This window comes from Corythoichthys intestinalis, chromosome 5, assembly GCF_030265065.1.
Source record: "Corythoichthys intestinalis isolate RoL2023-P3 chromosome 5, ASM3026506v1, whole genome shotgun sequence".
In the NCBI taxonomy this organism is placed as follows: Eukaryota; Metazoa; Chordata; class Actinopteri; order Syngnathiformes; family Syngnathidae; genus Corythoichthys; species Corythoichthys intestinalis.
Genome location: NC_080399.1, coordinates 51996422 through 52014103, shown reverse-complemented (window position 1 = coordinate 52014103; position 17682 = coordinate 51996422). Strand labels below are relative to the sequence as shown.

General features: G+C 37.8%; 1 protein-coding gene across 1 annotated transcript in view; it reads left to right on the top strand.

Moving 5' to 3' along the window:
- necab2 (N-terminal EF-hand calcium binding protein 2) overlaps positions 1 to 17682 on the top strand; it is a 215559-nt gene that overhangs the window by 56447 nt on the left and 141430 nt on the right. The window contains exon 3 of the mRNA XM_057836566.1: positions 16629 to 16737. Within this exon, the coding sequence (XP_057692549.1) occupies positions 16629 to 16737 (109 nt within the window). The remainder of the gene's footprint in view (positions 1 to 16628; positions 16738 to 17682) is intronic.

The following is a 17682-nucleotide window of genomic DNA, read 5'->3' as shown; positions in this document are numbered from 1 at the left end:
GTGAAAATCTCCTTCCATCAGCAAGGGCATTGAAGATGAGATGTGGCTGGGTCCCAAACACACAGCCAGGGCAACAAAGGAGTGACTTTGTAAGAAGCATTTCAAGGTCATGGAGTGGCTTAGCCAGTCTCCAGATCTCAACCCCATAGAAAATCTGTCGAGGGAGTTGAAAGTCCGTGTTGCCCAACGACAGCCCCAAAAAATCACTGCTCTAGAGGAGATCTGCATGGAGGAATGGGCCAAAATACCAGCAACATTGTGTGAAAAGCTTATGAAGAGTTACAGAAAACATTTGGCCTCCGTTATTGCCAACAAAGAGTACATAACAAAGTATTGAGATGCACGTTTGGTATTGACCAAATACTTATTTTCCACCATGATTTGCAAATAAATTCTTTAAAAATCAAACAATGTGATTTTCTGTTTTTTTTGTTTTTTTTCACATTCTGTCTCTCATGGTTGAGGTTTACCCATGTTGACAATTACAGGCCTCTCTAATCTTTTCAAGTGGGGAACTTGCACAATTAGTGGTTGACAAAATACTGATTTGCCCCACGGTAACACTACCAACTTTTCAGGATGGTCAAATTTTTGCATTATATAATGGCTTTGGTTATATAGGTCATTAAATTGTCTTCCCATATGTTGTAAGGATAGAATTGACCCTGCCATTATGAGGTGAATGACTTTCATTATGTTCAGACATACATTGACCCCTTTTCACTTGCTGAATGTGCCAGTCCATTTTTTTTTCCTCAAATGCACGTTTGATTGGCTGATAACTTAAAACACACACACCGCACACACGGAGTCACAGCCCCGACACAAATACAACATCCTCCGCCCCCTTCAAAGACGAGGAATATTAGTTTTTTTCCGCTAGCAGCAGCCACTGTAAGTAATGTAAAAAGACGTCAAAGTTGTGGAGGTGGGGAACACACCAGTAATTTTGCTACTGAAAGTCCCACCTGCATCAGAGTTAGCATTACATTAATCTTTCTGAATTTTCCGACATCGAGCAGGAAGCTGCTTTGAGAGAAATATCATCCTGCATGTGTTTTCTACTGTTAGCGATAATTAAACTGTGAGAAATGTAGTGAACCGAGGTTCATTTTTATTTAATTTATGTGGTCTTAAAGCAGCCCAAAGAAGCTTTCATTTCTTGTTAAGTTTGGTTGTACTTGTGGACAAAAGCCGTACTGTTTTACCTGAAGGAAGGCTCCATTTTTATTTATTTTTGTTATGCGCTAAGAGTTTTTTTTTTTTCAGTTATATTTAAATTATTTATTTAGAAAGACAATGTTGAGTGCTCTTAAGACAAATGTATATTGTTTTTGCATACCTGGATAGTTAGGAGAGATTAACAGATTTGTATTTATCATGTATGTTAATACAATATAGGTTGTGTTCAAATATTTAATTTTGCTAACAAAATCCAGACATTCATTCTGGAGGTTTAAAAAATGTTTCTTTAGTAGTCTTTGAAAACAAAACAGTGTATCACCTGAACCAACACTGCATTGCAAAAACACACCTCCTTAAAACTAGTAGAATTTTATTGTTTTCAGTGTAAATAAACTAGAGAACTAGTAAACTAGAAATAAGTTAAATGATCTTCCAGTGCTTCAAGTAAATTTTACTCAGATTTCATCAAATAAAAATAGTTTAAAACAAGCTTAACAGACTTATTTAAAGCAAAAAGTATATTTAATCTTAAAAAAAAAATTGTCAGAAATGTTCTTAATTCAATAATAGATACTGTTCAAAACATTTGAATTTGAAATACGTAGGTGAAAAATGACCAACTTTTAGATGTATTTGCTTAATAAGAACAAATGATAATATTTACTTAAGTGGAATAATCGGATGTATTAATCTGTTAACTACTTAAAACAAGATGGAGAAAATTATTCGACTAGATTTAATAAAAACAATCAGATTTAGCTGTTCTTAATTTGCCGTGTGAAAGTTAGGATAAATCAATAGATTTATTTTGCACTGATTATTGCATTGATCCTCGTTCACCCAATCTGTTTGGTCATATTAATGTCCCGCTCCCATAGCAAAAAGTGTACATGCAGGTTATGCTGGTGTATCGTCCCCACCAATATCGAGACCAAACCTACGCCCTTGGCTCTTGTTGATCATCAGTTGAATGCCGCTAGCTCAGAGCCCCACTGTTTTCCCTTTGTTGTGTGTTCCACTGTTGTGTCATTTACCCTCCATAAAAACACTGGGTTCAGGAAAAACACTTTTGGGAGTTGCGTGTCATGCAGCACAAGACTCATTTCTTGACGCCTGTTCCCATTCTCAATTACTCCCACTGTCATGATACACTGACATATTCCAGCAACCATTGACGTGGCTCAAGTCATGTCCACCAATGGGGGTCAGAGGCCATGAGCGCAACACAAGACGGCAGTTGTGAATGGAGGAGACAGTGACAATCAAAAGTGCAAATGTTCAAGATTTTATTTAACCAAAAAAACTTTAGGCAATGGACAGAGCACACAAACACACACCCCAACTCCCTGTACTATGCAGTGAACACTAAATAAAAACTCCCAAATATCCCCAACTAAACCTAGCACCCAAAACCACCCCCAAATTAATCCCTGTTGTAACAGGCACTCGTAGTGCCCCAAAACACATGGGTAGGTGACGTTGTGCTATTTAGAACTAATGCAGGGAGTTGTAAGGTGGAAGACACAACGTATACCTGCCAGTGTTGTCACAGATTACTTGAAAAAGTAATTTAATTACTGATTATGCCTCAAAATTAATCTAGTTACTTTACTGATTACTTTGTTATCAAAGTAACTATGTTACTTTAAAAGTAATCTGTCTGTTACTTTTTACCGATTTTTCTCCCTTTGCGCCTTCAACATAAGAATGACAACAGAAAAATGTCATCCCATGTAATTGAAATTTTCATATTAGGCTTAATATTCGAGTTAGCGGGCGTTTAATTAGTTGAAGGAGTTGATTTCAACCACCACTGACTCGCGCTAGCTTAGCCACTCCAGAGCACTGAAACTAACAAATAACTGACAAACTGCACAGAATGTGTTCAAATCAACTCCAATGCCTAATTAAACCCCGGCTAAGTCAAAGAGTAAGCCTAATGTCAAAAATTCTGAACTTCCCCTTTAAAATAAAGACCATTAATATAACCATTAAACTGTTCTCTATAAAAGCTTTCAAGCAATAAAACAAACCACAGCACAAAGATGAAGAAATGAACAAGAATCCTTCAAAGCATTTCAGAATGGATCCAAATTATTTTTCGAACAGATCATGTGACTATAGCACCTTAGAGACGATCAATTGCTTTGCTTAGCCAAAACTGCAGCTGAGGAGGCAAGATGGATATTTAGAGTTTCTTCAAACCTAAGCTTTCAAAAGCTTCAAGAACTACTGAGCTTGAACCGAGGATTGCGCATGAGCAGTATCAAAAAGTACTGGCCGTTTCGTTACCTGTAGCTTGGATTGGATGCTTTTAGCGGTCGACAGACTTTTTTAGCCAGCGCAAAGTTCGCAACGCACAGAGATATTTTTGTCATCTTTACTGGACAAAAATGTGAAGTAATGGCTGTGTTTCCAGTGACCAAATGCAGCTGTTAATAGTATATCTGCTGCCTCTTGCATTGCATCCTGGCGAGGTAGCAAGGCTCATGGCTCACGCAGCATGGTCATACACGTGACCCGTTTTTTTCCATCTCCGATTAGAAAATGTGAAATGTGATGTCACTCCTGTGACTACAGTATTCTTCATACATTATGAGGCAATAACAAAATAGTAACGCACAGGCATCAAGGAAAGTAATTTTAATCAGACTACAGATTTAAAAAAATGAACGCGTTAGATTGCTCGTTACTGAAAGAAAGTAATCAGATTACTGAAAACACTGATACCTGCAAGTGTATACCTAAAGTCCCTACCTCTGTACTCTGCGCCCACCTAAAGGAAAAAAGGACAAAAAGAGAACGTTAATAAATCAATGGCAAAAAGCAAACTTCAATCATAAAAGTATCCCAAGTCAAAAAAACAGGCTCAACGTATTAACACAAAAAAAAATGGAGAGCTGCAACCTCTCTTGAACAAAGCAAACAATTCAACTTATATAGCAGAAGGAAAGAGATGATTGGTTGAGCTGTGAAGGCATTCACACAGGTAGAACTTACTGCAAAGGAAAAATACAGGTGAAGCACAGCATAAACCAGTATAAAGTAGAGCTGTCCCGACTAGTCGACGTATTCGACGTCATCGATGACGTAAATGCGTCGACGGGCAAAACATACCGTCGATGGGTAATGACGGGTTAAAAAAAAAAAAAATACATGCGGATAAAGTTTAGAATGGCAGGCGTTCGCGATACAAGCGGTTGTTACTAGCACCCCCAAGGGGACCGCTGTTATTTCAATGTGACCGGCGTTGTCAGATTGAGCAAAGAGGAAGAAAGTGGGCGAGCTAGAGAGAGGGAGCGAGATCGGCGAGTTGGAAAAGTGCGCGGGTCGCGCCGAGTTGAGTGGCTTCATCCCCCACGTTTTTGTTTTGGTCAATAAAAGTATCCTTAAAGAGCCATCCGACGCCTCTCGGTGTTTTTATGCACGCCGCCGCCTTCCCGAGGAGGAAATCGGACGAACCCAGATGAACCGACGTCAACGAGCCAAGTGAATCGCCGGTGAGGAGTTGAAAACACCGCCAATTTCCAAAAAGGGCAGAGATGGTTACACGTGAAAGCGGCATAAAGCCAAAAAAGCGGAGCAGAATAACCAAAACCTGGAATTATTTCAAGGAAAATATGGAGGGTGCCACTGTGTGTACTCTTTGCTAAGCTGAGCTCGCATAAGCATACCAAGGTAGCACGTCGGCTATAAACGAACACTTGAAGCGCCGTCACCCAAGTATGATTTTCGAAGACAACAAGAAACAACAAACTAGCGCACTGTAAGTCCTTACAACTCTCTAACGATATTTTAAATGGAAGTTGCCTGTATGTGTGTCGTATCAACGCGCATTTTTATTTAATAAAATAATTAATATAATTATATATTTTTTTAAAATTATTATTAAATTTATTAGGATCATGGAAGCTCCCACTTTTGGAAAATATATACATATATCCTGTATATACATAATATAAAAAATATATATGGAAACACCACTGGAGTGCTTACTGTAATCCATGACTGCACTAATGTTAGTTATTTAATATTATAAAGTTTTACATATAGTAGTATACTATAAAAATAATACTATATACTTAATTTTTGTTACTGTGGGTATGTGTGCCTTTCATTCAAAATGATTGTGGTAATATTTCAGTGTGCCCTTTGCGTTATCTTCAAGTTAAAACAAACAAAAGTTGAACAGTTTTTCCTTCCCCCAAAAAATGCGGAATGCACACCGGAAAGAGCATCTGAACTCACACAAAGTATTCTGAAAATGATTGTCCGGGACATTGTAATTCATTTTAACATTGAGAACAATATAGGCAATGACATACCGCAAAAAGAGTAAGAATTGTTTTGACTCCTGTTAAAAAGGTGAAGTCACAGTGTTTCCGTTTACATTTTTTTGCACCAGTTTATGCCAGCAGCATTTGACCTCATTGTTTGTGATTTATTATTGATATTTATGTTATTTTTTTATACGTTAATAAAGAAAAATAATAAAATAAAAAAAAATAAAAAAATTAGATTAGTCGACTAATCGTAAAAATAGTCGGCTGACTAATCGGTAGGAAATTAGTCGTTTGGGACAGCCCTAGTATAAAGTAATAGGAAAACAAGCATACCTGCTCGAGAACAGAAATTACACCCCCATCTGTAACAGTTCATTTGCTGATGGAAAGGTAACTGGTGTTAGAGAAGTAGGCAAAAAGAACAACAACAAAGCACCAGCACATGTTGTTTCAGTCGAAAAGGGAGTGCAGGGTTGCAGTTAGACCCCCTTAAAATGTGTACTGCCCTGCTTCTTCTCCATTACAAGTAAAATTCATAAGTAGGTTCAACTGGATTTCCTTGCTGGTTACAGTAAATTGGGTCACTGCTGAATCTAACATCAGTGCCTGGGATCTCTGTGCTGTTTCACTACTGTCCCTGAGAGGGTTAAAACTACCAAGTCTGAATTAATACAGGAGCTGAGCCCAAGCAGAATGGGACTGCAGTCCGGATGCTGTTAACAAGCATCACCAAAATAGAACTATTTGTAAATGGTCCTTCTTGGTGATTGTGTACACTGTTTCTTTAGTTAGGGTTAGGATTTGGAAACAAACTTGAAAAATAATGCCACACTATGGACTTTGCACTAACGTCGGATGCATTTTCAACCCGACTGTTGCCATCTTTATTGGTGGATGATAAATATGATGAAACTTTGAGAAATGACTCAGTAAAACAGCAGCAGACCTTTTCCAATCTACATTTACGAACATCAAACACAATGCAGGGTGTACCCTGCCTACTGTCCACAGATGGGATAGGCTCCAGCACCCCCACAACCCTTGTGAGGATAAGCAGTTTGTACAAAAGATGAATAAATACCATTGTATAAATCCATGATTTTATGGGATTTGTTCATGAAAAAAAATAAGAAATGGTAACAATATTTTTTTTATTAAATGTTCTTGGTAGTGCCCCCTTAAAAGCATGCAAAAAAATGCAGCTTGAATCAGAAGTTTGTAGCCTGGTACTCCAGACTCACCGCTGTTCCAGCTATTGAGTCTGGCCACCATTAAGTGGATAAAAATTTCCAGGGCAGAGCAAGCCACAGCAAACAGACAGCGGAGTGGACCAATCAGCGACGGGCGGGACGAGGGACTTGCGCGCAGAAGTAAACATACGAGGAGAGCGGAGTTTATTCAACATGGCTAGCGCGAGACAGACTGTTGTCAATGACTTGTGTCAATGTGTTTTTGGTAATTTAAAACTGATTTTACCGTGGATTGGAACATATTCTCGGCTCTCCTGTTCGCCATCTGTGTTGTTGTGGAGACGACTTCCGACGCGGAAGAGTGACGTTGCTCGTTAAGAACACTTCACGCAAATAAACGAATCTGATTTGTCGATTGATTTTGTACTTGCTGGAGAGGCCGTTAATGGGCTGGGTCCCAGACTATACTCTCAGTGTTCAGAAAAACACAGGGAGAACAGTCTGGCCATGCCAGGCAAGGAAGTTTGACCCTAAATTTATATTTCTTCACAAAGAGCAAGTTAGCAAGCTTGATCCACCTTGGTTAAGTAAGCAATAGTGCTATCTTGAATAACGATAAAAAGAAAAAACAATTTTTCTATGATATGTCATTCCTCATGCCACTCTTTTTTTTGCAGTTTACTTGAGAATGTTTTTCAGTTTATTTTAAAGCCTATGTAGTATCTGATCGCCAACAGGCCAAATGCCATAGCACAAAACTGACGACTTGACTTCTTTCTTTTGCAGCAAGCTTCCTGCTCTAGACGTCATCTTAACTGTTCCTTAAAACGATTATATGACCTTTAAAATGTTTTTTGTTAAATACTTATGGATTGGTTATTCAATATTTAGATAAATAACAATTAATGGCTTAAGTTCTTTAGTCGATATTTGGTCCATAGCTCGATGTTGAAATTGAGTAGGACTTTGGACGTCTAAATCAAGTCTAGTTCTAGATTATGCTTTAAATTGCTTAACGACTATCATAATTATTTTGGTTAAGGACTCGGAGATTAGTTTTGTGCCTTACAGTTGTTGTTGTTTTATAAACACCCATCCAATAGTATGTTAAACGGGGGATTGCATCCAAATTTCACTTTCATGAGCTTTTAATTATGCTATAAGGCTGCTGAAATGCTCGGTTGTACCTAACTCACCTCTTTCGCCGAGCTCCTCCTCTGCTGTTTATATAAGTTTATATTAAGTTGTGTATGAAATAAATAGCTTTCACAAATCAACACAAGGTAAAATTGTTACTTGAATGTGCTGTAGAATGATACCCTATGCCTGAAAAATAGGCGGTGCATTTAAATGCAATTTCTAAATTAAGTGTAAAAATATACAGAATCTAGAAATTAAGTACAGTATAAAAATATACTACACATCATAGACGTTTAATACTCAATGGGTTTTGTCTTATGGCAAGTTACTTCAGCATGCTAGGGAAGGCCTTATGTTGTAGACCTTAATCTCATTGATAAACCGCAGGATTGTTTTTCAGCGAAAACGTGCCGAATATTGCCAATAATCGTCCCGCTTTGTCAGTATTATATCACTACCAGCGAGCACTATTTACCATGCTCAGTGCTAAATAACTCCACACCATTGCAAGGAGCTGATACTGCGAGCAGCAAAAATAAAAACGGTGCCTCTGTCCAATGACATTGTCGTTTTTGCTCTATTAATTTTTGTGTTTTCGGTCAAATTGTTTGGCATATTGTTTTCATGAGTTAATGTTGCTCATTAAGTCTGATTCATTTATTGATTTTATTAAATTTTATTTTTAAGTGTAAAACAGTCAAAAATGTACCTTGAGTGTTTTTTTATAGTTTGGATGCGATTTTTTTTTTTTTTTTTTTTTTTTTAATTCAGGCAAATTGATGCGCTTTAAGTCTTTTCTGTTACAAACAAAATAACGTCAATGCAGTTAAACTTTATTGTGAGTTGATCTATGTTACTTTTTTTCTTTAATTGAAAAAAGGACACAATGTTAGGCAGCGGTGTGCTTATAATAATAATATTATAGACAAATGATACTATTTATCAGAGAGCTGGGGGGAGGGGGGTTACGCTGTCCTGGGGTGGCGTAACAGAAAATAACTGAGAAGCACTGCTTTAGATTAATATTTAACAAAATGCTAGACTGCGGTGCAAAAAAACTCCTTGCCCTTAATCCAAAAACAAGTTTACCTATCAAAACACACGTGAATATATATTCTGGCTCCCCAAAAAATGACAACTTGTATATTTTACCAGTGACTGTTGATGCTTGTTGATTAAAATGTGCAGAATTGTGCTGTCGGCTGTTGTGTTAACCCCAAAAATTCATGTGTGATTTTTGTACTCTTCATTTTGTGTGTCATGTTGACATGAGATTACTTTGGGCAGTGGCATAGAGCATATGAAATGTGAAACTGCTTTGAGAAGACTCCATAAATAAGAATTTAAGGTGTGACTATAGGATTAACAAAAAGTGCAAATATCTGCTCCTTCTTCTGGCGGTTTACTGACACACTGTCAAGAGCAGATGGGTAACCTGGTGTCAAACGGAAGTAAGGCATTTAAGGTTCAAATATTACTTGGGCAAAACATACTGTGCACTGTGCAGCATTGTGTGATCAGAGAAGCATCCTCCCGACTGTGAAACTATTTGAAAACATCACTGTTAACAAAATGCCACTGAGTAAATGGGTCAGGTTAGTAACCGAGCTACTGTACTGCCAACCATTGACAATTAAATGTGATCAAAGCTGAGCTTTTTTTTTTTTTTTTTTTTTTTTTGTAATTAGACGCTATGAAAGCCGAGCTTCTTTTGTTATAATTAGACATTCTTTAAAAAAAAAAAAAAAAAAAAAGATATACAACAAAGGAAGGAGGAAATAAGCCCACTGTTTTAGTACCACAAATGAGTTTCCCCCTTTCTTAAGCTGCAGGCTTTGTGGTTTTCTAGTTGTGATGCAGTGGCCCCACAGTTCAACCTGTATCCAGTGAAGCACACAAGGACAAGAACACTTTGAGGGCAGGGAAATGAATATTTGATATCTAGCTCTGCATCATGTGGTGAGACAATCAGTCGTATGAGCAGTCAAACCAGGAAAAAAACATCCCTTGCTGCTGTCCACCATGTAGAGAAGAGCTTTTAACGAATTGCTATGAATCCCAAATAAGAAATTACTATAAGGATCGTTATGAATAAAATCTCCAGTGTATTTTATTTATTATTATTAGGGCTGTCAAATGACAAAATTTTTTAATCGAGTTAATTACAGCTTAAAAATTAATTAATCGTAATTAATCACAATTAATCGCAATTCAAACATCTCTAAAATATGCCATATTTTTATGTAAATTATTGTTGGAATGAAAAGATAAGACACACGACGGATATCAGAGGTTGCGCTAGACATTTTCGTTGTCTGTCATTTTGACTGACAGGGTCATAAAAATCCAGTCATAATCTATTTTTACCAGTCACTTAAATTTTTAAAATGATAATGATGACATATTCAATAGTATTTAGTTTTCATTCATTTTTAATTAATATTGTAACGCTTGTTTGGCGGCGAAAAATTAGACACGGAAGTTGTATTTTTCTCCCTCTTTTTACTCTGCTTACCGCCAACAACACCAACAAAACAACTCCACTCCCAAAGAAAAAGAGGCAACTATATAGACCCCAATCACCAACGTCACACAATGATCTTAATTGTGGTTGTCAGTCCAAAATCTTCTAAATATATATTAAATGCATCTTACCAGATATAAAATGACTACTACATAGTCTGTGGATCGTTTGGTGCCCAGATTTCTTGTCGAATTACAGCAGTCCATCTCGCTCTCCTCTTCGGGTCTCTCAGAATACGGTAGAACTTCAAGTCTCTCCGTCTATCTTCTCTGTTACTGCAACCAACCGCCACACATGCCTTCGCCATTTTGATTATTAATGTTAACGAGCAGAAAAACACGCCGTAATAGGAGGCATGTACGTAGCGGTAATGTGTAAACACGACGAGCTGACGGACAATATGGCTGCTCCAGTCAGGGGGCGGAGTTGTGACGTCATGTGATTGGGGTCTATAGACAAGTTTCCTGAGCGAAATACGGGCGCCGCCATCTTGGAAAATGTCTGCTTCGCACTTCCGGTCCGGTCGAGTAGCAGTGTATTAGCAGTGTATTGACGACGATAAAACTACGAAATCAAGCCAGAGAAACCCATGGAATCTTCAAAAATTGATTCAGCACGACCTAGATGACACGTAGATGAGATTGGATGGCAGTTCGTGTCACTTCGTTGATCATTCGTGGACAAAATTATTAACAACGGTCAGCCTGTGTTAACGTGAGGAATGGATTGATACTACGGCCATTAGTGACCAAAATGTGGTGAAATTACAAGTTATATTACATTTGCCAACTGCAGAAGGGCTGACATGGATTGTTTTGTTACAAGGAAATGCTACAAGGTTATGTACATATGATGTAAACACAAATAGTATGTCATTGTTTTTTTTATTGCAGGCATTGATCACAATAAAACATTTAGACATGATTCAATTTCTTGTTTTATTTAAAACGATTGGTGCACTCCAAAACAGGTCAATAATTATAAAAGTATTGCAAAAATAGCATACGAGAATGTGATATCAGACCGCAGAGCTCCGGAGCCTCGTGAACAAACAGCGACATCACGGAGGCCCTCGGCGGCATTTAGATGTGCTTTTTTCCCGTCCTCGGTAATTCCAGCTCCAATAGCATATATTTAAAGACGCTACCGTTCACAAGTTCGTAGTTGGATCACGGCGATCTCGGCGAACCACCGTCTTTCACAATTCCTGCCTCTCTCGGCCTCTCCCGGGAGTCGAGCTGTCATCATCATTGTGGAACGCAAACTATATATGTTCGATATATGTCCATCAACGTACAAGTCAAGTTGTCTTCTCTTTTATAACAGCATTTCCCAGCTGTAAACAAACGAATAAAAACTTGTAACACTTGGATTTATGCGGTGCATTCAAACACGATTAGCAACAGGCGGCTAGCAGCAGTAGCAGAAGCTAGTTGTTGTAAAAATGATTAAACTTCGTAATTACAATCATCATCGTAATATCAATAGCAAAGGCAACAAGTCGTTTCATGCGCCAGATTTTAGGTTTCGTATTTTTAGAGCACATTACCTTCCATAACAGCGGGGGCATGACTGCAGGAGCTGTCAGTTTTGTCCATCTCCTTCCCTCCCACCTGTGTGACGAGTACGAGCACCCATGGTTTGGAAATCGACATGGTACGAAGCATGAAGGCCTTGGCTTGGTTCTCCACCCGCCTACATCAAAATAACATTCCCGGGATCTTGTATAAAGACCTCCCAACTTTGAGTCCACCGCCATTGACTTCAACGGTAAACAGGCGGAAACGGAAGGGGAAGGAAGACATAAGGAAGTAAACCGGAAGTACCTCGGAAACTTGTCTATACACAGGCGACAATCTAGTCCACCAATTGGATGACGCGCTGTCACACCGGGTGCACCAATAAGAACCTCGCGTTGATGTGTCAATCACGGTGCTGCCGCCAGACCACGGTGACGCTACAATATTCTGACAGAATAGCCAACGACGTCATGCATTAAGAGAGACAATAGCTAATTAATATGCCACCCTGTGGTCTGGGGTGTGAATTGCAACCTGTCAAAATGACGGATGGACTTCAGTTTTTTCCGTCACCGTTTTAAAAAAACGGTCAACGACGGAAAATATTCGGTTAACGCGACCCCTGACGGATATATACTACAACATACTGCACATCAGTACTGTATTTGTTTATTGTAACAATAAATCCACAAATGGCATTATTAACATTTCTTTCTTTAAAGTGATCCACGGATAGAAAGACTTGTAGTTCTTAAACGATAAATGTTATAGTTACAAGTTATAGTAATTTTATATTAAAACCCCTCTTCATGTTTTCGTTTTAATAAAATTTGTAAAATTTTCAATCAAAAGTAGAGTTAATATAATAATAATAAGAATAAAAATAACAATAATAAAAATAGAGTGAAAAGTTTTACGTGTATTTTGCATAGCTAATTTGATATGGAATGCCAGTTCATTTTGCATTGTTGTTTAACTGTGTCAGAATAGGGCCTCATTACTTAAGACTGAAGTGCTTTTCTTTTTGTGAAGATTTTTTTTTTTTTTTTGAGAGATAGGAATATTATTTTTGTTGTGCTTTCACTAAACGATACTTATGTTTGTTGTGAAGGAGTTGCCTAAGCTTATGCCAATAAACGGCGCGGTCCAAAGAACGCCTGTGTCCACTCGCCTTTACTGTATAACATATACAGTGGGAAGAACAAGTATTTGATACACTGCCAATGGGTTTTCCCATTGGCAGTGTATCAAATACTTGTTCTCCCCAATAGGAAAACCCATTGGCACAGTATCAAATACTTGTTCTCCCCACTGTATCTGTACATATCTTACCCAAAATACAACAGGAGACACATAATTGCCACTAAAAGAAAGAAAACTCACCGAAATATGTGTGGAGCACAAATAACAATTTGCATTGCATTGTGAATACAGCATAAACGTCTCACAACTACTAATTCTCCCACGTTAAGAAGAAATAAATTGAGTATGGAACGGCGCTGCCCCCAAGCGGCCGGTGGCATTCTCTTCACTCTTAATCTCCATAAACGGCCTCATTGTAATCTGTTTGAGGCAATATCTCAGCGGGTCATTCATTGCATGCGTTAATTGCGTCAAATATTTTAACGTGATTAATTACAAAAATTTATTAACGCCCGTTAACGCGATAATTTTGACAGCCCTAATATATATGTATGTATATATATATATATATATATATATATTTGTTTTTTTAAATATATATATATGTATTTTTGTCAGTGAAAAAACAGTTTTTTTCAGGCAGACATTATTAAAAAAGAACTAAGCAATAACGCTATAAAACTAATATGTAACAAATATAACTCTTAGTGTTACCATTAAATTGTAGTTATAACAATTAGTTAGCATAATCCATCCATCCATCCATCCATTATCTGCCGCTTATTCCTGGCTCAGGTCGCGGTTGCAGCAGCTTTAGCAGGGAAGCCCAGACTTCCCTCTCCCCAGCCACTTCAACCAGCTCCTCAGGCGGTATCCCGAGGCGTTCTCAGGCTAGCTGAGCCACATAGTCTGTCCAGCATGTTCTGGGTTATTCACGTGACATAAATGCATCAACGAGCACAACATCCCGTCGACGGTTAGTGAAGGGTTGAAAAATTATGTGCGTGGAAAGTTGAGGACGGTCGGTATGCAAGTGGGGAAAGCGGCACACCAAAAAAACACACCACAGTGGCCAAAACAATGACTTATTTCAATGAAACAAAGGAGGGTACACTGTTGTGTCCTGTCTCTTCAATGCCAAGCTTGATTGCACGTTGGCCGTGAATGAACACCTAAAGCGCCGTCACCCAGTTGTAATTCTGAAAGACGACAGGAGAAAACAAGCTGGCAGATCGTAAATCCATCTAACTAACTAACGACATGTTTCATTGAAGTTACTAAGCCTGTCGCAATATTCACTGAGTCCATTTATCGCACGGTAAATATAAACGAGGGCGGTAATTTTCACGGCTACGTGCGTGCAGACATTTGTGCATGTGTGTACAGTGCCTGTTGAATGCATATGAGACTCCACTTCCTTTCACAGATGTTTATTGGTCATCAGCATGCCGAAGAATTAAAGTTCAGACATACAAAATAAGGAAACACATTTATATTAAACACTGTAAACGTTAATTGCTTTAGCATTATTTGTGATTTATTATTGTTATTTACGTGTTTACCTGTACTTTAATTAAAAATGTAACTGTTCCAAAATGTTTTTGTGGATTAATAAGCATCAACAAAGATTTTATTGCTAAATCAGTTAAAAAAAAAAAAAAAAAAAAAAAAAAAAAAGATGGATTGTCAGCTAATCGTAAAAATAGTTGGCTGACTTATCGGGAGAAAATTTCTCGTTATATAACTACAACTATTAATATGTATTGCATATTGAAGGAATCTGACCTTTTAGCCAGATTGCCGGAACTACGCCAGCCAAACCGCCGGACCCGCGCTGGCGCAACTCCAACAACCCGGGCCGGCGAAACCCCGAAAACCCAGCCAAAGGATGAACTCAGCACATTCACCTTCATCTTAACTCCTTGTACTGACTCCATTTTGAAAGATGGAAGAAGGCTTCGAAACACAATTTGACAATTTATTCAGTTGGACGGCGATTCAACGGCAAGGCAAAACAGCGACAGATCCAGGCGAGGAGGAGACTCAGGGTCCCAATATCAAAAGTCAACAAAATGTTCCCGAGAAAAAATGACAACGATTAGTTAAACATTCAGTCGGTTTGAAAACTCTCGCCGGGCGGGCTGTGGGCAGGAAGAAGGGCGTGTTTGGCCGTTGTTTAGGATTATCTTCTATTGCAGTTTGGGCTATTTAGTTCATGCGTCATTGTTGCTGAGTCACCGTTACTGAGGCAACCAGAGTGGGAGATTTTGACTGCCTCAGCTTCAAAGGGGCGCTTGGAGTCTTATCAGTTATCAGTTGGATATGGGGCCAGTGTTCTTTATAGGACAGGACATCCCGCCATTTGTTCTGGACTGTCCTGAAGAAGTGATTGTGGGATTTGGTGTTGCAGACGTGGGCTTGTAGATGTCTAGCATATCACCTGATTGTCGGTGTCAATCTTGCTCAGTCAGCTGCATGACGCACATGCTGGGCTTCCGTGGTCAGAAGCAAGTTCTAATCATTCCAAGTGCAACTGTTCATAATATTAAATATCATCTGCTTGTTTTCCTTAAACTCTTATATAAAGGCTATTTGTTTTATATTGGGTACATTAGAGTAATACAGTCAAACAGTAAATACGAGAAAAGATACTATTCCCTGATTGATTATATTAAGTGTGTTAGAGTAATACAAATCGAATGGTAAATATGAGAAAAGATACTATTCCCTTCAATATTTATAGCTGTTACATATTTTTAAGCAATCCAAGGATATTGTTGTGTTACAATGATGCATTGATTTTTGCTTCAGTTAATCAAAGCCAAGGCTGCAAGACTGAAACCGATTACAATACATACAAAAGAAACTACTTTGTAGCACATGTGAAAAAAGAAAATTCATTCATTCATTGTTTGGTTAAATGAGGATGGATCCAAAAATGTTTCATGAGCGGTTCAAGTATTTTTCGAAGGGCCTCGAGTTTTTTTTTTTTTTTTTTTTTAAACATAATCAACATTGTGTTGTTGCTGACGTACTGACTCAGAAAGGCAGCACAGGCCGAGTTTGGCTGTATTGTACAAGACTGAAAGCTGTGCTGCATTGATTTCATGGTAGCTTGAAAAGATATTGAAGACAGCAGTCATGCTGTGTATTTTTTGTATTTATATTGTAGGTTTGTGAAAATGTCAAGATTTCATCTTTCAAAATAATATTGTGATTTATTTGTTTTGTATGATTACATTTCTTTTTTTTTTTTACACTTATTATTTTTATTTGGTAAAATATTTTGGTTTTCTCATTGATCTTGCCCTCTCTCAGTATATTTGTATTGTTTTTAAAGTACCAGATTATTCTTATTTTTATTTTGAAGGGGAGTGGGCAAAGTGTATTTAAATGAAGCATCTCCAGTTTGTAGATTTTCATCTGTGTGTGACTGTGGTTCTTGAATGTAACCCGGCCGATGGAGGGTTCTTTACAATGAGTCATCATATATGAGTAGCAAGATATGATTTTCCTTGATTGGTTAGCTACAGCTAAAGACAAATAAAGAATGAAACAGAAATACTTGCAAATGAAATTGAAAACTATTTTGAATATGTCAGCAACAATTTATATATTGTGTATGTGTGTCTGTGTCCACCAGATGATGGTAAGCTGTCTCTAGATGAGTTCCAGGCTTTTTTCTCTGATGGTACGCTGAATGAGGAGGAGCTGGAGAAGTTGTTTCATACTATCGACTCTGATAACACCAGGTGAGTACAAATACTGCATGCAGAGATTTAACCCCTGATCTCAGAACTGTCAGGCTGCCGTGTAAACTGTCTTCCACAGTCAGTTTTGGAGGAAAATTTGATGATTAATAATATATCTTTGCAAGTATAAATTTTCCCCAACTCTTGTTTCTAATGGGTTTCAAATTTGAATTATGTAAGATAGGCATATTAATCCATTCCTAATTTAATAGGTGTATTTAAACTTAAAATATTGTATATAATCATTTTTGCACGAGAGAAAAAGTGAATAATTCCAAATTAACAATGACTCACGTGCGATTAAAATTTTAACGGTTTGACATCAATAGTTGTAGATACATCATCTCAATGTGCGCTTCAGGTCCTGGAGTCACTACAATGAAAATAAACATTTTATTGCAACTTCTCTTACATTCACTGAACCTCCTTTGAAACAATTAGTTTTTATTAGTAATACCAGTTGCTTACGGTAACCAACTCGCGGTACTTGTCCTAGCATTGTATTCTCGGTTATTATTGAACCTGATTTATTAGATGTTTCAATTGTTCAAAGTATTGAGTACTGGGTTGAATGCTTGTCACATAAGCAATACTAACTCATCTGTCAGTGGAAAACTGCTCCAGTGTCGTTAATTGAATACAATACAGGCTCAAAATCACATGTCTACAGCAACATAGTAGGACCAATCCACGATGAAGGGTTTTCATCTAAAAGGCTCTGCAAAGGTCCAATTCATTGTGTATATTTGAGTAGCCTAGTTGTATGTGCATGTAATCAATATATCAGTCAAATCAAATTCATTCTTTCCAACTGAAAAATAATTTGGCATTAATTTCTTTCATCGTCTATGTTGCCACTGTTATTAACCAATCATTAATCAGTCAATTGTAGACGCTCCTTGAAGACCTCCCTTGGATGGCTCTCATTACATCAATGTATGGACC